The following is a 23,311-nucleotide window of genomic DNA, read 5'->3' as shown; positions in this document are numbered from 1 at the left end:
TCGGAACTGCCGACCCGAGAGCTACCCGTAGAGGGCCGGCGGCGGGAGCGGAGTGGGTCGGGCGGGGCCGAGCCGGGCCGGGGGCCGTGTGGGGGCCGGGCGGCGGCCGGGCCGGCGGACGGCGGGATGGGCTGCACCGTGAGTGCCGAGGACAAGGCGGCGGCCGAGCGCTCCAAGATGATCGACAAGAACCTGCGGGAAGACGGCGAGAAGGCGGCGCGGGAGGTGAAGTTGCTGCTTTTGGGTGAGGCCGCGCCCTGCTCTGGGACCCCCGATTCCCCGCCCGAATCCCCAGACAAGGACTTTGGCCTCCAGACTGAGGTCCTTGAACTCCCGGACTCAGCTTGGACCCCCACACCTGGACTTGAACTCCCAGACCCCGCCTGGTCAGGACACTCAAATACTGGTTCAAAACTCTGGGATGGCCTAGACCTCTGATCCGTAGCCTAGATTCTTGGTTAGACCCTCAACTGGCCGCAGACGCCAAGCACGGAGACCCAGAACCCTGCTTGGCCATCCACCTTCGCTGACCACCTCACAGACCCTCAGAGTCCCTGCCTTGTCCTTCCATCCTTCCCTAGACTTTACTCAAAGCCCCCAAACCCCACTTGGCCCCCACCCTCCGGCACCACCTGTTTCCCCCACCTGCTCCCCTGGTTCCTATTGGGCGTGAATATTTCTGGGGCTCCCCGCCAGGCCCCCACCCACCCCCTCCCTCCCGCTCTGTGCCCCATCCCTTCTCTGAACCCTGTATCCTCCACCTGGGCGCCCTGACAGCAAGGTACCTCTCAAGTGGAAACTGATTGCTCATGAGCCCTCTCCAGCCAGAACCCCCAAAGCTTTAGAGATCCTTGCTCCCTCCTTCTGGCCCAACCTGGTCCCTCTCTGCACACAGTACTCCTCAAATCCGCTGCTCCTCCTCCCTAAGTCCTCTCCCACACTTTGGCCTACCTCAGATTCCCCCCATCCCTCCTGCACCGGGTGGGCCCGGCCAGAATGGAAGGAGGGGGCGCAGACTGAGGGGCTGGACTGAGGATCCACTGGTTGCACTGGGGGAGGGAGCCAGGCCTCCAGCTTCCCAGGGAGATTCCGCCGGCTGGCTCTTTCCCAGTTTCTGAGCCCCATTTGGGCCAATGAGGGGGGCGTCTGGGGAGTAGGAGGGAGTGTGAGTGTGGAGGAGTTTGGGTTGCGGCGCCTCCAAGGCCAGGGAAGATGGTGGCTGCTTGAGGGGTGGGGGGAAGTGGAAGTGGTGAGACAGCCGACATATTGCTGTCCCGGCGGGCAGGCCGAGGAGATATGCTGACGGGTGCTGGTCTTCCCGCACCCTTTCTGGGCCCAGCAGCCAAGGACTTGGGCCTCTGGGAGTGGCGGGGGGGGGGGCTGTCAGATTGTGAGGCCCTCTGAGGGGGAAGTGGTAGACCAGCTAGATGAGGACTTGGGGGCCAGCTGGAGTTGGGGGGCATCTGAGGTGGACTTTTGCAAAGACTGTGGGCCTGGTAGTTGTCCCCGTCCAGCCTTCCACTGGGGTGCAGGTGTGGTGTTCGGTGGCTGCCTGATTCGGAGGCTTCGGGGGTCAGGGGAGAGATGCCCTCACAGCAGCGCTGGAGGCTGGACAGTGTATGTGTGGGGGGGTGTGGCCCCTCAGCCTTAGAGCCGCCGTGGGGTCCCCAGGCTCTGAAAAGCAGAGCTTTCCTTGCTGGGGGCCTGGCCAAGGGACAGCGTGTCTTCCATCTGAGCCCATCTGTTGACTGTCCCTGGGGGCCTGGCCTTAGGGGCACAGCCCAGAGGTTTCAAAATGGCATCCGTTCCGCCGCCGCTGCGGGTAGGAAGAGAAGGGGCGGGAAGGGGCGGCGGCCCAACCTCCTGGGCTGTTTTGCGTTGGGCGCTTGCCGCTTCCTGTCTTTACTGCGAGTGCGGCAGCCCCAGTGAGTGGGTGTCGCCAAGGTGGAGGGCCCGTTGCTGATGGCCGCTGGGCCTGGGTAGGGTGCTTCCGGTATCGCTGTCTCCTGGTGCCCACCCCGAGGCCCCCGGCCAGCCCCTTCCCAGGCCAATCGGCTGAGGAGATGGGCCACTGGGCCCTAGGGCCAGGGTACAGAGGGCTTCTGGCCCTCTGTATCCCAGCCCCCTGCCACTAGCTTCGCTCCTTGGAGCTCAGCTCAGGTTTTGGACCTGGCAACCCCCTCCCACACTGGGCTGGCAGCAACCAGGGGTTCAGGGTCTGGCTCAGCATTTTCCAGGCTGGGGAGTCCATCTCAGCATCCTGCTCCTCAGGCCTTTGCTTCTTCTGTTGAATGGGCTTCCTGGGTTTGGGCCAGAGGAGTGCTGGGCCCAGGATGGGAAGAACAGGGGCCTCATGGAGGTTCCTGTTGAGGGTAGGGAATGGGAGCTAAGACCCTGCAGAGGGTGTACCGCAAGGAGCTGAGAGACCTACCTCTGCCTGAAATTGGGGACCCTTGGCTGCCTGGGTAAGTGTCCTGGCCGGCCGTCCCTTTCCCATCCAGGTCCAGGGAGGTGCTGGGAGCCCAGCTGGGGCAGCTTCAGAGTGCTGGGCGCCTTTCCCACATAGCGGGAAGAACTCTGTCCAGGCAACGGGACTCTTCGGTTGGGCAATTGCCAGCTTTCCCTTGCAGCCAGAACCACGCCTGCTGCCCCACCCGCATACTGGCTCCTTGCCCTCCTGGGTAGCCCTGCTGGCGGATGGGCACTGGGAGCAGAGGCAGAAGCGCTGCACACCAGTGAGTGTGCTTTTCCTGGTAGTTTGGTTGGTTGGGGGAGAGCCTCGATACCAGCCCTACTTCAGGGACACCTGACTGACTGACAATCCCCAGGTGGAATTTGGCGCCTTAGGCTGGGCACTTAGGGGAAAGGAAGCCAGAGTGTGTGGGGGGGGATGTTTCTGATTTGGGATGGGCTTGTGTGGGCAGCCCACAGAGGAAAGAGAGACTGTCCCTGGTGGGTTCCACGCAGGCTTCAGAGTATAAATACAGCCCTTCTCTCTTGCCCCTGGGACTTTGCATCTGCTCTCCTAGCCTGGCATGCATTTCCCTTCTTTCCATCTAACTCACTCCTTCTTGATTGTTCTTCAAGACTCTTCTCTGGGGGCACCTGGGTGGCTCAGTGGGTTAAAGCCTCTGCCTTCGGCTCAGGTCATGATCCCGGGTCCTGGGATCGAGCCCCGCATCGGCCCCGCATCGGCCCCGCATTGGCCAGGGGCCTGCTTCCTCCTCTCTCTCTGCCTGTCTCTCTGCCTATTTGTGATCTCTGACTGTCAAATAAACAAATAAAATCTTTAAAAAAAAAAAAAAAAAGACTCTTCTCTGGGACCACCTCCCAGGATCCTTCCTTGACAGCTCCCCTTCATGGAGGCCACTTGATGCTCCTCCCCTGGCTCTTCTTGGTGCTGCTGCTTTTGCCATCAGCATCATACTTGCCTGGGTGACTGCTGCGTTTCCCTGAGCCTACAGGGGCAGGCTGTGTCCTATTCGTTTCTGAGCCTTCTGTGCCAAGCATGGGAGCCTGACACTTGCGGAATGCTTCTTACCTATTTGTTGAATGAAGGAAGTGCTGCTAGTCTGGACTCAGTCTTGGGGATGGGTGGGTGATAGAGGAGTAAGATGGTGGTCACTGAACCTGACACTGTGGGCAGGTGACAAGGGCTCAGTGTCAGGCCAGTGACAGGGACTGGTGGGGGATAGCCAGAGAGAAGTTCTGCAGGCTCTTTCTTCCTCAACTCCCCACCTGCCCGGTCAGACACAGCCTTCATCCTGCCTCGTGCAGAACTCTTGCTGACCAGTCCAGAGCCTGTCACAGGGCAGAGCATGTGGTCAGGCCTCCACCGTTCCTAGGAGAGTGGCGTGGCATGCTTCCTTTCTGCTCAGGCAGTTTGGGGACTGCCACAGGCCTGCTGTCTTTGCTGCTCCAGGAGAGCTGGTCTAGCTCTCAGGGCTGGGACTGCCCCACAGCCTGGGGACTGAGGCCAGAGCAACGCCACAGGAGTTCCTGGCCTGGCCAGACCAGGGACTGCCCACACAAGGGCCCAATTAGGTTTACCAAAAGAAAAAGAAGGGAGTTTTGTGGTCTCTGCCCTGTCTGTGTGTCTAGCAAATGGCCTGGCATACAGTAGGTGCCTATTAAGCATGTGTGGAAAGAATGACGCTATAGAGCACAGGGATAAGTAATTCTGGGGCTGTTGCTTGGCGCTTGGTCTAGCTGGAGAAGGGATAGCCTGGGGTCCTGGTTGGCTGGGTAATGGGAAGAGACCAAATGGAGTGTGCGTGCATGTGTGTGTGGGGGGGGGTGTCCTCTGGGTGGCTTTGAAAAATGAGCAGCATTTGCCAAGGGTAGGTGTGGGGCAGAGGGACCAACTCAGTGAGAGCACTGAAGCTGGAAGGCCTGGCCTGGGGGAGGAGGGCTCACCTCTTTGGACTAGCTCTTGGGGTTACCCAGATGTGGGTTTCTGTCCCAGCTCCACCTAGTGCATCCTCTGAGAAACGCAGCGACAGGTGAAATCCTGTAGGCGTTCTGTTCCCCATGGGGCACCTGCCTGCAGCCACAGGTGTTGTGGGGACAGTGCACCAAAGTCTGCAGGTTGCAAAACAAGTGAGAGAGCCTCTAACGGCTACTGTGGAATTGAGAGTTGAGAGTTGATGGGGAGGGCTCTCCCCAGCCTACAGGCTGCCTGGCCCCAGTATGGGGGATCCCCCTCCCTTCCCCTCAGGCAGCTGCTTATGAAACACGTAGGGAGGCCGAGGTGTGTAGACAGTTTGTGCCACCTGGAGTGACAGACTGTCCTGGGGACCATAAGCCCAACCTCTGGGGACTGAGTGGCCTTCCTGGGGGCCTGAGGTTGGGGATGTGGCTGGGCCCTGGACGCCAGGTGGGCTCGTACCCAGGCCGGCCTCCAGCCTCCCGGTCCTCCGGTCCTCCCCAGAGCCTCGAGGTCCCGGCTGGAGCTCATTAGCACTTGAATGGGGGGCGGGGTAGCTTGGGGCCTCCAGTCTCTCCTTCCCACCCCTCCCCCAGGCTGGGCGAGGCTTTGTCTTCGAGAGCAGCCGCGCCGGAGCTCCCACGCTGGGAAGTGAGCAAGGGTCTCAGGCCTTTCTGAGCCCCTGTGCTTGCGTCCTGCCCAGTCCCGCTGGGACCAGCCCCTCGCCCCTAGTGTTGGTACAGCCATCAGGAGGGACCTGTAGATAGGAGTGGGATTGGATTCCTCAGGGGATACCCTGAGCCAGGAGACTGGGTGAATCAGAGTGGCTTTGCAAAGGAAGTGACGCTGGTACTCAGCTGCGGGCATCCCAGGAGGGTGGGAGTGTCGAACCCCAGATGGGGCAGAGCAGGTGGCAAGGAGAGAGGGAATGAGCGGCCTCCGTAGCTGGAGGTGGAAGTCAAGGCAGCTGGGAAGCACAGGCTTCCATGCCAGGCCCTGAAGCAGCATCTAGCCACCCACTGTGCTCAGCTGGAGCCTAGTCTGCCAGACCATGGCTGGCGTGGTCAGGGACCCCTTCAGGCTTGGGTGGCCCATCAGGGGTTGGCCCTGGGCTAGCCTGAGCTGCAGGGTCACTGGGTGGCATCATTGGCGTCGTAGGCCCGCAAACATGGCTCAGCAAGTGACCGCGGGTTAGGGTGGGCCTGACCCTATCCCGGGGAGGTCACTAAGCCTTCAGCCCTGCAGAGGTGGCTTGGGCCACAGGTGAGCACAGCAGTGTCTCTTGGTCTTTGTCTCTAAAAGCCACCCATTCTTTAGGCAGGAACGGGATGGAAGATGCTTTGTCCACTGAGGGACCGGGGCCTTGCCCTATCAGACCCCCAGGAGAGGATGAGACGGTCTGACCTGGAGCCTGAGTGCTGCCTCCCCAAAACCGCTTTGTGCTTTGTGGGGCAGCCTTGGGCAGATGGGGACAGGGAGGGCCCAGGCCAGCATCTGTCCTGTCTTCACAGTATCCTGGGGCAGGAGTCCCAATCTCAGAGCACATTGCGGGGGCAGGGGTCATCGGGTTCCGACTAGACCACAGTTCATGAGCCCTGCCTCAGGACGCATTTCAAGGTGCCCCGATGAGGCAGAGGACTAAGCTCTTTGATGGTGGCCCCGGTACCCCAGGGAGGGCTCTCAGCAGCCCCTCTGTCAGCCACAATCGCAGGGTGGGATCCCTCTGCCCAGCTCCATGCAGCGCTTCTCTGACCTGAAGCTCTTGCTCCTACTGAACCCCAACCCCATCTTCACCCTCACCCCAGTGCTGCTGCTTTGAGCGATGTTCATCAATGGCTTGGGAGAAAGTGTCTCCGTGGAATCACCCACCAGTGGCTGGGTTGGGTTGGGTCACGGTGTTGGCCTAACGCACGCATTTCCAAGGCTTGGCAGCAAGTGCCAGGTCAGCTGGAAACAAAGCCCAAAGGTGGGATTGTCTAAAGCTCCTTGAGAAGCTTGTGGGGAAGGCTTGGAGGATTCTGGGGTACGAGACTGCTCCGCCTCAAAATATGCAGGCGGGGGGGCGGTTGTCGATGGCAGCATCCACTGTGCCTTGGGCGGGAGGAGGGGCAGTGAAGTCTGCATGGCAGGGCTGGGCCTCTCGGGGAAGTGGTGTCCACACCGGAGGAAAAGGAGGAAGCAGCTGGAGGAGGAGGAGCCCAAAAGAGGAAGAAGCTCGAGGCCTGCTTCTGCTCTGTCCTGGGGTGGGGGTGTGAGCCCTGTCAACGGGGAGGGGGGGGGATCTGGAAGGTGAGTCCCACCTGCTCAGGCTCATCTCTGTGTAGCCCTAAGGGCCGCTGCTGGTAGTCACGAGGTTGGCGTCATTCCAGGCAACTCTGTCCCTTGTCCCACCTTAGCAACTGCTGGGTCCAGGAGCTCAGAAAAGGTGGTGCCTTTGAGAAGGATTCCAGGCCCCTCCTTTGACCACAGGAAGTGGTGGCTGGGAGAGGGACAGGGGCAGGGTGGGGTGGGGGGGCGGGCAGCTAGCAGGAAAGCAGAGGGCTGCTCTTCTATTCCCGAGCGGCCATTGCCCCGCAAAGCCGGAAGGCCGGCTACAGGCCGAGATGAATGCCCGGAAATGGAGCAGCAGCCGTGGGATTAGCTCACTCTGGGTTTCCCCTGCCGGGCAGTGGACAGAGGGGCCCTTAGTCCAGCCTAAGGATTCCCCTCTGCTACTACTACCTGCTGGGCCTGGGAGGGTACCATCACTGGGAGACGAGCTGCTGTTATCACTGGGCCTCAGTTTACCCTCAGTGGTAACAGCAGCTGTCTCTGATCAAACCATGACTTACATAGAACTGGTCCCTTCAGCATCTCTCCGTATTTAACCCTATGAGGCTGGAACGGCCATTACATCCATTTCACTGATGAGGAAACAGGCTCGGAGATATTACATGACTTTCCCAGTACACGGAGACACCAAGATAGGAGCAGATAGTGACGGAGCACCCATCCACAACTACCTTTGTCCGTGAGGAGTCTGTGCCCAACTGGCAGGAATTGGTCAGTCAGGACGAGAGGCAGATTCTGTCGTCTGTGTGTTTTTTACTTATGCTTGGGGACCTGTCTCCGGGGGCCTTGATTCCTCTTCTAGGAGATTGTTTCAGTCTGCCTGCTCTGGAGGTGGGGGACCCAACAGTCTGTTCGTGAATCTTTTTCCTGTTCTATGCCAAAACTCTGCTGTGTGGCCACGGGGTGACTTTATCCAAATGCAGCTGCCATTGTCCCTCCCCGCCCGTGTTGCCTCACAGAAAGACTCGGATCCTAGTTTGGCCACTGAGTCTCCTAACACTACGCTCGTTCCTCCCCTAGCCCCCAGGGTCAGGAGGACGGAGACAAGGCCTGAGGAAAGGTCAGAGTCTGTCAGAGTCGAGGGTGGGGGTGCCTGAGTCTGGGAGTTGTCCAGATGAAGCGAAGGGAAGAGCTTTCCCGCAGAGGGCTCCCGCTGAGCCGAGGCTGTGGGGGACTGGTAACAGTATGATAGGTGAGAGGCTAGTCCTCAAGGTCCTCAGCCTGTGAATCTGAGCACTTTGGCCTTGCCTTCCCCCGCGGAGGCTCCTGGGGGTTCTGCTCTGTGTTATCAGGCCAGGCCGGAGGGTGCTGAGGAGCCTGAGGGAGATTCTAGGATGGCTAGCACAGATGCTTCAAGAGCCTGCTGGGCCATGAGGCCACACACTAAGCAGAGAACATGCATCTTCATGGCCACTCAAGCCCTTGGGTCCCAGAAAGCCCAACCCCGCCCCCTTCTTCACTTTGTGACCTCAGGCTGTCCTTTTCCCTCTCTGTGCTCCAGCGCTGGGACCTGTCATGTCCTGATTCTCAGCAAGGGCCCATGGCTTGTGGGCACAGAGACACGGTGTACGCTTGGGGTAGCGTACCTTGGGGTAGTTTGGGGGGTGAGTGTGAGGGTCTGAGAGAGGCTGCTCAGGGCAGGCCTTGAGTTTGGCACATTCCCTGGAGGGGTACATTTCACATATGGGAACCCTGAAGCCTGGGGGCTGGGCATCTCACCCAGGGCCCACACAACGAACCCAAAGAGAAGTTGGGGGGGGGGGGGCACTCAGATTCTTGGAAAACAGCAAAGGGATTCCTTCAACGAAGAAGCATCCAGGAAGAGGAGTGTGTCAAAAGGCCTGGCTCGTTGTGTGACCTGGGCCCAGTCCAGCATCTCTTGGCTCCTATAGAGGGTGAGACCTGTAGCATCCAGGCCTCCTCCCCTCCAGGTTGGCCTGCCTTACCCAGTGCCTCAGTTTCCCTCTGTCCAGTGGACAGGGCTCCGTGGCAGGGGACACAGCCCTGTCCCGGCAAGCCCTCTCCAGGTCTGAGGCCCCAAGGCCAGTCCCTTACACACACAGCTCTGACTCTGGAGTAGCAGGCTGGATCCTGGTTGCTGATGCTTCCTTCCCTGGTGGGGGCACCATGAAGGCCTGGAAGCCACTGGAAGCTGCCCAAGTGACAGAGACCAGAGAGAGGGAGGTTCCAGGCTTATTAGGGGCATCTGGGGGGAGGCAAGGCCATACTTGCCGGTGGGGATGTCGCGGCCCCCATCCAAGACTCATGTCCCTGCCCCCCACAGTGCCAGACCCTTACTAAGCGCCTTGCCTCTGAGGGAGTGAGGGGACCAAAGAATACCACCTGGAGGAAGGAAGAGACGCCGGGGGCGGGGCTTGGAGGGCCTTTGTCTGGCGGAGCCCTCCTCCCCCCCATTTCCATTGTTCCCCGGTGTGCGGGTCTCCGGGGGCGGAGGGCCTCCCAGGCCTGGGAGAGGTCGTTGAATAAGGGTCCAGGCACCTCCCCCAGCTGCCCCTACCCTAGGCCGCTTTTCAGAAGCGAAGGCTCCCCGGCACTGCCCAGCCCCCATCTCCTCCACTGTCTCTGGCTGCCGGGCTCCCCCTGGCGGTGGCGTGGCCTGGGACCCTGAGGCTGCAGGGGAGGGGCCAGAGCCAAGGGGCCCGGAACCACTGGCTGGGCCAGAGACGTGGCACCTTCCTGGGATGAGAGTGGGAGGTGGTGCCCAGGCTGCCTTTGGGGTAGGCTTCCCAAGGTTCATCCCCACCTTCTCCCTGTGCCCCACTAGGGCCGGGTGGGGGGTGGCCGTGGAGGCGGGCCTGGTACTGTGGGCTGGAGCTGGGCTGCAGCCCAAGTCTACCCTGTGGTCCCAGCCCTGCTGCTTATGAGAATCTCTGCCCTCGGGCTGCCACGTCAGCTGGCTGCGCTCCCCAGCCCCATGTGTTAGAGGGGAGCCCACCAGCGCTGGAGCCTCTGCCTGGCCTTCTGAGCGCAAGGAGTTCTGAGCAGTGTCTGCGGCCAGGCTCTGGGTGGGAAGGAGGCTCCACAGCTATGCAGAAGTCCTGCCTCATGTGGAGGGGGTGTGATGAACCCAGAGCCAGACGCCCGGAAAGGCCCTAGTGGCTCTGACTGCCATCCCAGGGTCCCCGAGTCCCAGCAGGGAGCGGCAGTGCTTCGCCAGCCTCTGAACCACTGGTCCTCCTCGCCCTCTACTGTGCCTCGTCTGAAAGCCTCAGAAACTCTCCTTCTGATGAGATGGCCGCAGCAGGCCACTTTGCAGGTTGTGGTTACAGTGACCTATGCAGTATGGTCTTTGGAGGCTGCAGGATATGAAAGGGTTGGGGACATCTGTGATCTTCCATAGAGTACAAACATCGTGATAACTTTTATCTGAGTGTTCACTGTGTGCTGGGCACTATGAGAAGCGCTTTGTGTCGAATCCTCCCCTCCCTCTTGGAGGAGATAATGGTGGTGTCCTGTTTCATGGATGGGGTACCAGAGCAAGGGCAGGAAGCGGGTGAGGCCCTTGGAGACAGCAGGAAGGATCCGCGTGGGCACCAGGGCTGTGGGAGGTCTGGACCTCCCTCTGGGAGAGGATATGAGAGTGAGAGTTAGGCCAGCTGGCCACTTGAGGCTTGGCAGCCTCTGCAGAAGGGAAACTGAGGCCAGAGAGGACAAGAGCAGCGTGTCAGGGCCTCCCAGCAGGGCAGAGCCTTGTCTGGGATGTAGAGAGTCCAAGATTGTCAGACAGACAACCATGACCTGACGCTGGGGCTGGAAGTGGCATCAGGCCACAGGTCCCATTGGCCTTGCTGGGGCAGGTGGAGCTGCGCCATCTCCTTTCCCCCATCCATTCCCCCCTCCGTTGGGGCCCAGCATTCCCAGAGTGGAAGCAGATGTTCTAATGCAGCCGCTGTGGCCAGCACATCGTGGCAATTATTGCCTGCCTGCGGGGGGCCCAGCAGCTGCGCCCTGGGGCGAGAGCTGCAGAGGTTTCTTCTTGGTGAGAAGAGGTATGACCCCATGGGAACACCGAAGCCATCCTAGGAAGCCTCTGTGGGGCCCTCTGATCTCTCCCAGCTGGAGAAGGGAGCGCCTGGTGGGGTCCTCTGTGGGCGGGAGACTCCTGCCACCTTCTATCAGAGGCACCTTGGCAGCTGTCCAGGGCCAGGCAGTGAAGCCCCTTCCTCTTGGGAAGGTGCAGGGCTGGGTGGGAGGAACCGGCTACTCAGGATCAGCGGGGTACAAGCAAACTCATTCCAGTACTGCCTTATTGGATAGGGGAACACTGTCAGGCCCTGATGGGATACAGCCCCAGGGGTGGTGGTGGGGGCGGGGGGCTGGGACCCACAGCTCATGGGGCACCTAGCCCCACCTGTTCCACCATCTCACCCACCTCTCCCCTGCTCCCTGGTCCCCGCTTATTTTGGCTGCTCCCGGGCCCTGCCTCTGCTTCTCTCCCTGTCTTCCCTGCAGCTTCCTGCCTGGCCGCCCACACCACACCCTCGTCCTGCCACTTGCTCCTTCCTGCTTGAGTCACAGCCGCTAGGAGGACAAAGAGACTGCCCTGAGTCCAGGGATGGGGGCGCCCTGATTTTGGTTTGTCCACCTGTCAAATGGGGGCAGAAAATGTCCTCCTAACCCTCAAAATGAGACAGGAAGGGAGCCTGAGGCTCAAAGGGGATAGGAAAGTGGACTCCTTGTTGGCTGGGGCAGGGAGCAGGTGTCCTGGCTCCAGCCTGGTCACCAGGTGCTGCCCACCTCTGGGCCTGCCAGGCCTGCTGCTACTAGGAAAATCACATGCAAAGCAAGAGCGTGCTGTTATCCCTATCTCTGGGCAGGGCCACGGAATGCCACAGCACTTCACCAAGAGAGTGGTCAGAAGGCCAGGCAGGGAAACTGGCGCTTCAGGTAGACACACAAGAGGGGACACCTCACCAAAATCTCAGGTCTCCTGTGGCCCGGACGGTTGCCCCTGCTCTGAGTCTGGGTTTGCCTGGCTGGGGCCAGCATGACTGAGCTGACCCATCACTTCACATCCTTGGCCTCTGTTCCCCCACTGAGCCCCTGGCTCAGCCACTGGCTGACACCCCTGATTCCTGAGTCTTCCTCCACCCCAGGATGTGCTTCCTTCCTCCTGTGTGGGAGCAAGTGACTAGGTGGGAAGGACAGCCAGGAGGTCACCTGCACCCCTGTGGTTCGCCCCTCCGGTGCTACCCTCCAGGCCCTGGAGGATGGGCCTCTGTGGTTGGGCATCACTGGGACAGTGAGAAGCCTAGTGATCCCTAGCAGCTGGTGGCATGTGTGAGGAGAGCCCAGGCCCTTCTGCTCAGGGAGGCCACTGGGTTGTGGATGTACCCAGTCCTGCCCCTGTGAGGGTGGGAGGTGGGGTAAATGGAGGTGGGGGGCAGGGTAGGGGTGCGCTCCTACTGCCTGGAGGGCACTGCAGAGACTGAGCAGCTCTGCCTAGGAAGGCAGGGTGTGAACCCAGTGACAGGTGCAGTCTGGGCAGAGGATGGTGTGGCCCAGCCACAGGACAGGGCTCCAAGGGCAGTTCTAGGAGGCCAGCAAAGTGGGCCATCCACAGAGAGAATGATGACCGCATGACAGCAGCCTCTCCCTGTTTCTTCCTCATTTGCGAGGTGGATTGCTGGAGATGATTTAGTTGGTGCGGTAGGTGCCGAATAGCATCTGGCCCATAGTGGGCACTGTTTGCGGCTTTGCTGTTAGGAATCTTGCTGCTCGCGTTAGTGTATGTGTTAGCTAGCCCCTCATCCTCTGAGGTTGTCCTGACCCACCCTGAGGGATGCGGGAGCCAGAGTCCCCAAGTGTACCCTCCCCATAGACCCCACTATCTGCCCCGCTGAGCTGCTCAGAGGGACCTCAAGCTGCTCAAGAGGGTTGGGACACATGGAAATGGGGCATAGGACCTGTGTGCCCAGCACAGGAAACTGCATGGGCAAATGCCTGGCGTTGGCAAGAAGAGGCAGGGCCTGGCAGGTGCAGGTGTGACTGGCAGTGATGGGAAGGAGCAGAGGGAACAGTCTGGGCAAGCACTGGGAGGGAAAGCTGGCCCCACTGAGATGTGTTCTACTTGGAGTTTAGGACAGAGAAAGGAGATGAGGTCCTGCCCCCACTCCCAACATCTCCCAGCCAGGGAGGCAGGGCAGCCCTCGTGGTCTTCACACTTCCCTGCAGAATCCCTGGGAAATGTGGGTTTCTGGGCTGCACCCCTCAAGATCTGTGTGTCTCAGATGGGACCTGGGAATCTGCTTTTTTTAAAAACATACTCCCAGGGCTTTCTGAGCCACATTCTGAGAAAGGCTGGGCAGGCCAGGTGTCAGTCACAGTCCTGTGCGTCTCCCTGCCCACCTGAATCCTGGCTGCACAGTCTTGGGCCAGGACTACTTTTCTGAGCCTCAGTGTCCTTGTCTGTGAAATGGGAACAGAAGCAGTATGTGGGGCTCATATGACAGTCATGGGAAAGAGCACCAGCAGATCCCTCAGTACTGGCCAAAGAAAATACAGAATGGGCCTCTGCCAGACTTGGAAGCATATGTGTCCGTCCAGGGGTGTGTGCCTGTGAGTCTGTATGTGTGTCGGTCATGCTGCATGTCTCCCACGTCCCCATCTCCATCTGCTGAGGGTAGACTCAGGCCATGCCTGGGAGGCAAGAGTATGACCCTGTGCCCCAGCCCAGGCCCCTTGGTGGCTCAGAGTGTGAGGAGAAGAGGCACTACTACCCAGCTGAAGTGTGTGGGACTCCTTCCTGTCAGCTGTGCCCAAGCACCATGTTGGCGAGCCTGCCCACCCCTACCCCCATGAGAGTGACAGGGAGACTCCTGAGGGCTGGCGTTGTCTCCGACCGAAGCCCCTGAGCTCAGCCAGCACTGCGGGGGTGGGGCAGGGTTTCCTGTGGTGGGCAGTGAAGCTTATGGGAAGCAAAGCCTTGGGGTGAGTCCCCCAGGGGTGCAGGCGGTCTGGGTTATCTGGAGCACTATGTCCCTGCCAGCTACACCCTGGGTAGCTTTGCCACCCACTAGGCCTCACTGCCTGCATCTCCCTGTGAGGCTGATGGGGAGGGTGAGTTCTGCCTCCAGGACTGTGGGTGGCTGGGCCACTGGTGGTTGGTCCATGTAGCCCTGCTGGGGCTGCTCTCTGACCACCTGTGCCCTCTGTTCCAGGTGCTGGGGAGTCAGGGAAGAGCACCATTGTCAAGCAGATGAAGTAAGTGCTGTGTATGAGAGGCAGCCACCAAACCCTGATGTCCCTTCTTCTCTTCTTCCTCTGAGTCTCTGCTGTCCCCCATCTCCCACCCCTAGTAATGCCCCAAGACCTTCTCAGAGGCAGCCATCCACCCTCAGGTCCCAGGGCTTGGGGAAGGTCCCTCCTCTCTGTAGTAGGTCCTGCAGGCCCCAGCAGCCCCATAAGGCCATGTGTGGTCCTTGTGCCCTCCGGGCCCTAACTCTTGACCCCTGGCTGCCAGGATCATCCATGAGGACGGCTACTCAGAGGAGGAATGCCGGCAGTACCGGGCGGTCGTCTACAGCAACACGATCCAGTCCATCATGGCCATTGTCAAAGCCATGGGCAATCTGCAGATTGACTTTGCCGACCCCTCCCGAGCGGTATGTCCTCCCCTCAACCCCTACCTGCCTCCCTGAAGGCGCCAGGGCAGATGGTGTCCTGGGAAACCTGGGACTACCCAAGCCTGCGTGGGCCCCATTCCGGAAGCCTCCCTGCCTCGGCCAGGTGGGGTGGGGTGCGCCCCTGTGACTGGCTGACCCTCCCCGCTGTGCCCAGGACGACGCCCGGCAGCTGTTCGCGCTGTCCTGCTCTGCGGAGGAGCAGGGTGTCCTCCCTGAGGACCTGTCCGGCGTCATCCGCAGGCTCTGGGCCGACCACGGCGTGCAGGCCTGCTTTGGCCGCTCTCGGGAGTACCAGCTCAACGACTCTGCGGCCTAGTGAGTACCCTGTGGGGCTGGGTGGGGTGAGGGGGTCCTGGACCACAGGCAGGAGTGGAGGGCTTGAGCACTGTCTGGAAGACACTGCCAGTCCCTGTTTTTGAAAGCTGGTGACTGTCTCCCAAGGCCTTGGTGGTTTTTGCCTTGAGGTGGGAGGAGTGGTATTGAAAGCCAGGAGGAGGGCCAGGCAGGGCTGCTGTCCCCCAGGGCCAACTGAGTCTAATCTGTCCTTAGACATAATCATTCTAAAGGACATTTGCTACCACCTGTGTCAAGCCTTGGGCAAGGCTGGAGGGACCCAGGGATAAGTGGAGCGGACGGATTCCCAAGCAGTGACTACCCATGGTGTCTGGGTCAGGGTGGAAGTCGGTGTCGGTCCAGAGGAGGGACCGCCTCAGCCAAGTTCTGAGCAAGAGATGGGCAGGAGAGGAACAGGACAAGCTCACACGAGGGGACACAGCGTGCACACAGTCCTGGAGGGAGCAGTGTGGGCTACAGATGTTCAGACTGGCTGGAGCGGAAGATACAAGGGGAAGAGACTGGGTGGGGCCAGATCGGTGTGCAGCTTAGAGCCTTAGACTCAGCTGGGGAATCCAGGGGGTTCCGGGAGTTTTCCAGAGGCCCAGCCCACAGGATCATGCTCCAAACTCCTTCCCTGAGCTGCCTACCACGTGCCAGGCCTGGTGCTGGGGGCTGAGCACCCATGGAGAACAGGACAGGTTGCTGGCCAGTGCTGATGGCCGGGGGGCTGGAGGGGACGTACACAGGCTTTTTGGACAAGGCCACCCAAAGAGGCAGCTGTCCCTGTGCGCTACCTGACCCCTCCCACCTCTGCTTAAGCCAGCACACCCTGTAGCACTTTCCCTCCCGCTGCCCATCCAGTCCTGAGCCCGCCCACAGAGGGGCTGGACCAGGGCTTGGGTGGATAAGAGGCAGGCCCTGCCTGAGCCTGAGCCCTAAGCGTGCCCCAGGCCCAGGGACTGACTCCCTCTCCTTGCAGTGGCCTGAATGCCCTTGTGAGTGCCCCCCATGGGAGCTGCAAAATTGCAGCCAAACACTGTGAGGACCGTCACACCTCAGCATGCCCCCACCCCCAGAGGTCAGAGGCTTAGCGCCAAGAGAGCTGTTAGGTCCTAGAAGCAGGCAGGGCTAGGCCCTCCCAGCCATTACCACCTCAGTGTCTGGGGCATTCAAGGAGGTGAGGAGAGGATACCTTCCAGGCCACTTCCCGCTCCATCGTGCTGTTCTTCGTTCCCCAGACGTTCAGTACCCACTGTGTGCCCAGCGTTGGTCTGGGTGTGGGGATTCAGCAGTGACACAGGTCCCACTCTCCCAGGCAGGTTTAGGCCATGATAAGCTCACCGCCCCCCCCTCCCCGGGGTGGGGGAGACAAGAGGCAGGGGGTGGACTGGAATGCTGCAGAGGACCCCAGGCCCTCTTCACAGCAGTCCTTCAAGGCTGCTGGCAGGGCAGTGGGTCCCTGTGGTGAGCCCTGCTGGGGAGGAGGAAGAGGCTGGTGTAGAGCCCACCAGGAGGCCCAGGAGGCCTCTAGGCAGGAGCTTCTCGCTAGGCGACAGTGTGTAGTAAGCAGGTCACAGCACATGCGTCACGGGCCCTCACGGTCCTTCCTGTTTTTCTGTTCTGTCCCTGCGTCTCTGAGATCATTTCCCGCTGGCCCCAGCAGGCCTACGCCAGGAGTGAGACCTCGGCACCGGGCAGCCACTCGGAGGACCCAGTCCCCAGGGCACAGCAAAGATATTGAGGCAGACAGCAGAGTCAATCCCAGGGCCTAGCAGGGGCAGTGTTGATACTACTCAGGGAGCTGGTAATGAGGAGACCCTGGGACTCCTGCCAAACAGGTGTCCGTGCCCCCCACCTCGCCCCCGCCGAGGAGCCCAGATTTTATTGGGCACTGGGCAAAGAGCCCATGGAGCCTGGAGGGCCCTGACCCATCCAGCCCTGCATTGAGGGTCATGTCGGGCTGCTCTGCAGCAGCTGCCATGATTGGGCCGATTAATACCCCGAATCCCTCCCCAGAGGACTCATTGGCCCCCTCCCGCCCTCCTCAGTTTGCAGCTCACCAGCCTGGATCCTGTCCGAGGCAGACCTGGCTCAGCCCTGGGGGCTAGGGCTTGGCTTGCGGGGCACAGAGCTGTACTTCCTGCAGGCCCATTCCCCAGGCAGGGGTAAGGGATGCTGGTCCAGTTTTTCCTCATCTGAGCAAAGACTATGATGAAGGCAAGGGTTGAAGAGGCAAGGGCTTTGTCTGAACAGTGAGGGGAGGGGAGCGAAGGGGCCTGGGTCAGCTGGCCCAGGGTCCAGGTAAAGAGGCCTGATGCTGTCCCCCACTGACCCACCCGCCCCCACCTCTAGCTACCTGAATGATCTGGAGCGCATTGCACAGAGCGACTACATCCCCACACAGCAGGATGTGCTACGGACCCGTGTGAAGACCACGGGCATCGTGGAGACGCACTTCACCTTCAAGGACCTCCACTTCAAGTGAGCCCGCATGTGGGCAGGGTGGAAGGTCAAGTCTTTGGAGGACAGATGGGAGTGTGGCGCGGGGGGGGGGGGGGGGATCCCCTCACTCAGAGGCCCACTGATGGCTCTGCTGGGCAGGAGGGGCTATCCCAGGAGTCCTGAGCATCGCTCTGGGTTTCCCGAGGCTGTGTGGGTGCCAGTGGCCCTGCTCCTCTGCTGCCCTGCTGACCAGCCCCGGCCCTGCCGGCACATACGGGCTCTGGCCCAGAACCAAGCGGGAGGCACACAGCCAAGGAGGGTTCCATGAAGATAGCGCCCCCCCCTCTGAGCGGGCGTCTGTCCTTAGCCAACTTGCAAAGCGGGGACCTTCTCTGGGAACGCGCTTTCTCTGGAGCTAAGGCGACCCCGTGTCTGCAGGATGTTCGATGTGGGCGGCCAGCGGTCTGAGCGGAAGAAGTGGATCCACTGCTTTGAGGGGGTCACTGCCATCATCTTCTGTGTAGCCTTGAGCGCCTATGACCTGGTGCTAGCCGAGGACGAGGAGATGGTGAGGGGCCGAGAGGCCGCTGGGGGGGTGTGGGGGCGGGGGGCAGGGGCCGGTGCTGACCGCGCTGTCCTGCCCCCAGAACCGCATGCATGAGAGCATGAAGCTGTTTGACAGTATCTGCAACAACAAGTGGTTCACAGACACGTCCATCATCCTCTTCCTCAACAAGAAGGACCTGTTTGAGGAGAAGATCACACACAGCCCCCTGACCATCTGCTTCCCCGAGTACACAGGTGTGGGGACTGGGCCTCTGGGGAGGAGCTGGTGGTGACCAGGCGGTGCGCCGGCGCCCCCCGCTGGACAGAAGGGTAACTGCAGGACACTCGCGTAGGAGCTGGGGCCTGCCTTGGACTCCCGGGCTCTTACCTGCACACGGGGCCGGCGCCCAGCACACGCGCACGGCGCCCAGCACACACGCACAGTCAGGAGCTCCTCTTCACACACTCTGGCGCCGCATGTACCACACGCACACCATCACCCCTTCCACACAGGGACACATGTTCTGTGCTTGTGTGTCCACTTGCACAGAACCTTGTCGCTTGTGCCCGGCCCACATGTGGCCGAGTCCTCACCTTCTCATCTCCCACAGGGGCCAACAAGTACGACGAGGCAGCCAGCTACATCCAGAGTAAGTTCGAGGACCTGAACAAGCGCAAGGACACCAAGGAGATCTACACGCACTTCACGTGCGCCACCGACACCAAGAACGTGCAGTTTGTGTTTGATGCCGTCACCGACGTCATCATCAAGAACAACCTGAAGGACTGCGGCCTCTTCTGAGGGGCAGCGGGGCCTGGCAGGATGGTGAGCCGGGGGTGGAGCGGAGCGGAGCTGTGGAGCCCAGAGAAGGGAGCAGTGGGGGCTAGGGAGGGCCGCGGTGGGGGTGTGGAGCCTGGGAGTGCAGGATGATAGGTCGGCGGGAGGACCTGAGGGGCTTCGGCACACGGATAGACGGGGCCGTGGTCCAGACGGCAGAAGCATCCGGCCATGCACTGGGAGACAATGGAATGGCTGTCCTGACCACCCCTGGAGAAAGCTCACTTCTGACCCTGCCAAGCCACTGGCCTGGCCTGACAGAGGCTGGCTAACAGAGGGCCCAGCCACCTGACACTCAGTGTGACCGGCTCTGTGCTCAGCCCTGCAGTCTTTCCCTCAGACCTATCTGAGGGTCCTGCGCTGACGCTGGCCCCACCGGCCGTGGGGGGAGATGGGCACGGTTCTGCCAGTGCTGTAGACCCCCCTCCCTTACGTAACCCAGCCACACACACTGGCTCCGGAGCAGCCACTGTGTCCCTCATAACAGGTGGAGGAGAAAAAGGAGAGAGTCCTTGTCTAGGGAGGGGGGAGGAGAGGCACACCCTGGCCACCTCCCAACCCATGTCCTGACTGTCCCCCACCTCCAGGGCCACCGCCGACTCTGCTTCCCCCAGCTCCTGAGGAAGATGGGGGCAAGAGGACCACGCTCTCTGCCTGTCCGTACCCCCCGCCCCGGCTGCTTTCCCCCTCTTTTCTTTCTCTGTTCTTGGCTCCCCTGTTCCCTCCCTCAGTTCCAGAGACTCGTGGGAGGAGCTGCCACAGGCCTCCCTGTTTGAAGCCGGCCCTTGTCCTAGGGTACGCAGTACCCCCCTTCCCGGGCATCTGTTCTGGTTTTAACCATTGTCTTATTCTGTGATGGGGGAGGGGAGCACATGCTGAGTCTCCCAAGGCCTGTGTCTGGAGGGGCGCTCACTTCTCCAGCCTGGGACCCCTGGCTTCGCTCAACACCAGCCCGTGACCCAGCCCAAGTCCAGATGTTTACAGGGAGCCTCCTGCCCATCCCAGCCCTCCAGCCGCTCGGAGGCCCCAAAGGAAAAAGCACAAGAAGCGTGAGACACCACCATTCCTGGAGACTACAGTCCACCTGCTCATTCTAGTAGCTTTTTAAAAAAAATGAAAGTAAAGAAAAAAAAAAAAAAGACAAAACTGCAAACCTAGAAAACTTTTTAGAGAAAAACTATTTAAAACTGTCAGATCCTGACCAGCACCCACCCAGCCCCCTTCCAGTGATTCCGTGCCTTGAGTGTGTCTGCGTGTTTACACCCTTCCCTCTGCTGGCTACCCCCCCTCCCTGTGTGGGCAGCACTCCTGCCCTACCCTCCACAGAATTGGGTTCCAAGGGCTGTTCCAGACAACTGCCAACATCACCGAGGGCCCGTCCCAGTGGCCCTGGGCCCTGGCTCCATTAACCTAAATGTAGCTCTTTAGCACGCTAACCTAGGAACCGCTGCTGCCTGCTGAGGGCCATGGCCCTCATGCCCTTGCCCCAGGCCGGGTCCTTCAGCGTTGAACACTTCCTTGCTTTTTTCACATGTTTTATGGAATTGTTCACCTGGTTTGAAATAATAAAATGTAGAAAGAAAAAATGCCAAGTACTGCTCGGTCCTCTTCTGTCCCCGGGCTAGAGACCCAGACAAAGCTGTGCCAAGGGGATAGTGACCCGAACCAGAATCCTCATTTGTGGTAGGGCCCTGGCTGCCCCATCCTCCTCAGGCCCAGTATGCGGCCCCTCAGTTTTCCCACTTGGTAGTCATTTTATGTCCTGGGGCCTGTACATGCCCCTTCTCCTCCCAGCGCCTGTGTGGCCTTGGGTCAGTGGCACTTGCCAGGCCTCACTGCAGCAGCAGGACAGATATCTTCCAGAGCGGTTCCTCCGAGGGTTTCTCTCCTGGGAGCATCAGGTGTCCCGTGAGGGGTGCAGGAGGAGACTGACTCCTGACTTCCCAGGCCCAAGGCTGTGCTGAATCCCTTGTATCCCCTCCCTTCTAATCGGTGGTGTTCTCTGCTCAGGACTGGGCTTCTCAGGATTGACAAAAGTTGGGGACAAAAGAGGGGCCTGAGACACGTTCAGCAGCGTCTCTGACCTGGCCCAAACCCTGGGGGGCAGGGAGGGACAGGCAGGTGGCTACACATCAGTGTGTCTGTAGGCATAAGCCAAGTGGCCCCGGAGGGCAGCAGACTTGGTGCATTGGGACAATGGCCCTAGAAATGTGGAAGCTAACATGAAGCTATGGGAAGTGCACGCATGTCGCTGGAGAAGACAATGGCAGATGACATGGCGGCAGGGCCCGCCGTGGGTGGGGGTATCCCTGAGCGCCTGGCAAGGCGCCTGGACTTTGCCCCGCGGCTGGCGGCGACAGCGGGCCGCTGAGCCTACGGAAAAGGGCTCTGCTGGGCGGGGCTCGGAGGCGAGCTCCGCCCGCGTTTGGCCGCCAGGGGGCGCCGCAGTCCGTAGCCGGCCCCGCCGGGCTGGTCACGGACGCTGACGTCAGCGGGTCCTGCGGAGGCCGCGGGGCACAAAGACAGCTTTGTGGGGCAGCGACGGCTTCGCGCCCGCGGCGGGACAAAGCGGCCTGGGCCGGGGTCGGCGCCGCAGAGGCGGGGAAGGCGGAGGGTGGGAGGGTGGGAGGGTGGGGCTGGGCACCCGGGACCCCGCCTCCGCACACCTGCCAGTCCCGGCGCGGCCTTAGGGCCCCCGAGTGTTTGGCAAGAGATGAGAGGCTGTGGCCGCCAGATCGGAAGGAGATCAACGCCCCCCAGCCTCCGCTGCCGCCCCAGTACCTCGGGCCTTTCCTGCTACTGCTGCCTCCGGGACTGAGGGCTGAGGGCCGGCTGACAAGGAGAACAGGATCCCGCGCCCCCACCCAGGATCCCTGCCTTCCTTCGGCGGTCAGGCCTGGACCCCGCTGAGCCCCAGATAGCGGGCGGGGCCGGGGCTCCGGGGGGCCGTGAAGCCGGCCCAGCAGGAAGCCGCGCCGGAGATGGTTCCTTCCTAACCTCCTGAGGGGAACCCCCGCACAGAGGGAGCATTGAGTGGCCAGCATTGTCTGCCAGACGCACCCAGTGCCTCTCTCCATGGGTGGGCCCTGCAGGATTCTGGCCAGGATCCCCTTGAATCTAGCTTGCAGCGGGTCTGGGTGGGGTCCTGGCAAGCAGCACTTTCTTTCCTGCGTGCTGACAGCTAGGCTCCCACCTGCCTTCAGCCTTCTACCCCTGCTCTGATTTGGAGGGCATAAGGCCCCATTGTCCCAGCACTGGCGGGGGCGGCCTTTCAATTCTTCCTTGTCTTTGGCAGTTGGGAAATTCCCAGCCTTGGGGGGCAGCTGGGGCTAGCGGAGGGTGGGGGTGGTGGCATCCCAGGTGTCCTGCACCCCAAAGGGAGGGACTCCAGATGGTTGATTTCTGGGGATCCCCTTATGCTTAGAGCTTTCCTGGGGCTGAACCTCATCCCTGGGACCACGGGGTGAGGGCAGCTAGAGAGACTCAGTGATCCCTGGCCCTGTGTACCCTGAAGCACTCCCAGCTTAAGGAGAGCCCCATCTTTTTGGCCCCAGTCACGGGTAGCTTGCAGCTATGAGGACTGGGACCCCTAGACAGGCAGAGCCGGGAAAGGGACCCAGGCTCTTGCTTCCAGACTAAGCTTGTGGGTCCCTGTATGAAGTGGGCTGTCGCCAGCTGATGCAGACTTCCATGAGGCTGACCCACCTCTCAGAGGGCCCACCCTACTCCAAATAGTTGCTCAGGCTACTGATGTGGTGCCGGCCTTGGTATTTTTAACCCATCTGCAGGGTGGGGAAACAGCTGGAAAGAAAGACAAGTTCTGAGAGCCAGAGGGCTTAGGAGAGCAGGATCTAGGGAGACCCTGCAGAGAGGAGCCAGGTGGGCAGCCACTCCCCAGCTCCGGCCCAGGTCCTCCATGACAGGTGGGTGGAGGCCAAGATTCCAGGCGCAGAATGGGGAGGGAACCCATGAGATTTGGAACCTGTGACACTGCAGGGGCTGTCAAGGCCTGGAAGAACACCTCACCGTGTTGCTGGGTGGCCCCACTGTTCCTTCTGATGTCAGGAATGCCTGCTCCCCACGCAGCCAGAGCTCCTCAAATCATCCCCCCAACAGACCGCATCCCAGATCCAGAATGCCAGGCCAGCCAGGACGCTGGAGAACACAAGCCCTGACTCCAGCCACCTGGTCTGTGGCATGAGCGACCAGGTCCTAGCTGCCCTGGGAGTCAGGGTGTGGGCTGGGATAGGATTGTAGCTTCTCTTGGCTCTCTTCTGGGTTCACCGTCATTCCCGAACAACTGAGCTCAATCTTCCTGTCTATTGGCCTAACAAGAGATCCTGGGGGCCCACATCCCTGTCGTGGGGCTACGCATTCCCCTAAACCGTCCTGGACTCCCAGAGGGAAAGCCAGCCCGCATCACACATTCAAGGAGGGCATCAGGCCAGGTGGGGTATGGTGCAGCTATGTGACAGTGAGTGTGTCCATACTTGTCAGCCACTCGGCTCTTTGGTTAATAATGGTGATGGGCACTAGGGTGGAGGGGGTGGTCAGTACCATGGATCACTTTCTCCTATCTTGGTTTCTCCCCTTGCATGAAATAAGCCCCACAGGTGATCTTATTTAGGAGAAAAATAGGTTTGATATCCTTTCCCATTGACTCTGATTTCCAACCTCGTTGTGGATGGAGAGTCAAGGCCTGAGGGGCTGGTGCAGGGTCAAGGAAGGACTTGACCATCAGTTTCC

General features: G+C 60.7%; 1 protein-coding gene across 1 annotated transcript; it reads left to right on the top strand.

The window, feature by feature from the left end:
* GNAI2 (G protein subunit alpha i2) lies at positions 1-19,366 on the top strand. Its single transcript, XM_047693535.1, has 9 exons — positions 1-244; positions 13,939-13,981; positions 14,241-14,382; positions 14,558-14,718; positions 17,092-17,220; positions 17,620-17,749; positions 17,829-17,982; positions 18,339-18,553; positions 19,153-19,366. The coding sequence occupies exons 1-8, from the start codon at positions 127-129 to the stop codon at positions 18,527-18,529; spliced, it is 1,068 nt and encodes a 355-aa protein (XP_047549491.1). The 5' UTR covers positions 1-126; the 3' UTR covers positions 18,530-18,553; positions 19,153-19,366.
* Positions 19,367-23,311: the final 3,945 nt, after the last annotated feature.

Source organism: Lutra lutra, chromosome 1, assembly GCF_902655055.1.
Source record: "Lutra lutra chromosome 1, mLutLut1.2, whole genome shotgun sequence".
NCBI lineage: Eukaryota > Metazoa > Chordata > Mammalia > Carnivora > Mustelidae > Lutra > Lutra lutra.
This window is presented reverse-complemented; position numbering and strand designations above follow the sequence as displayed.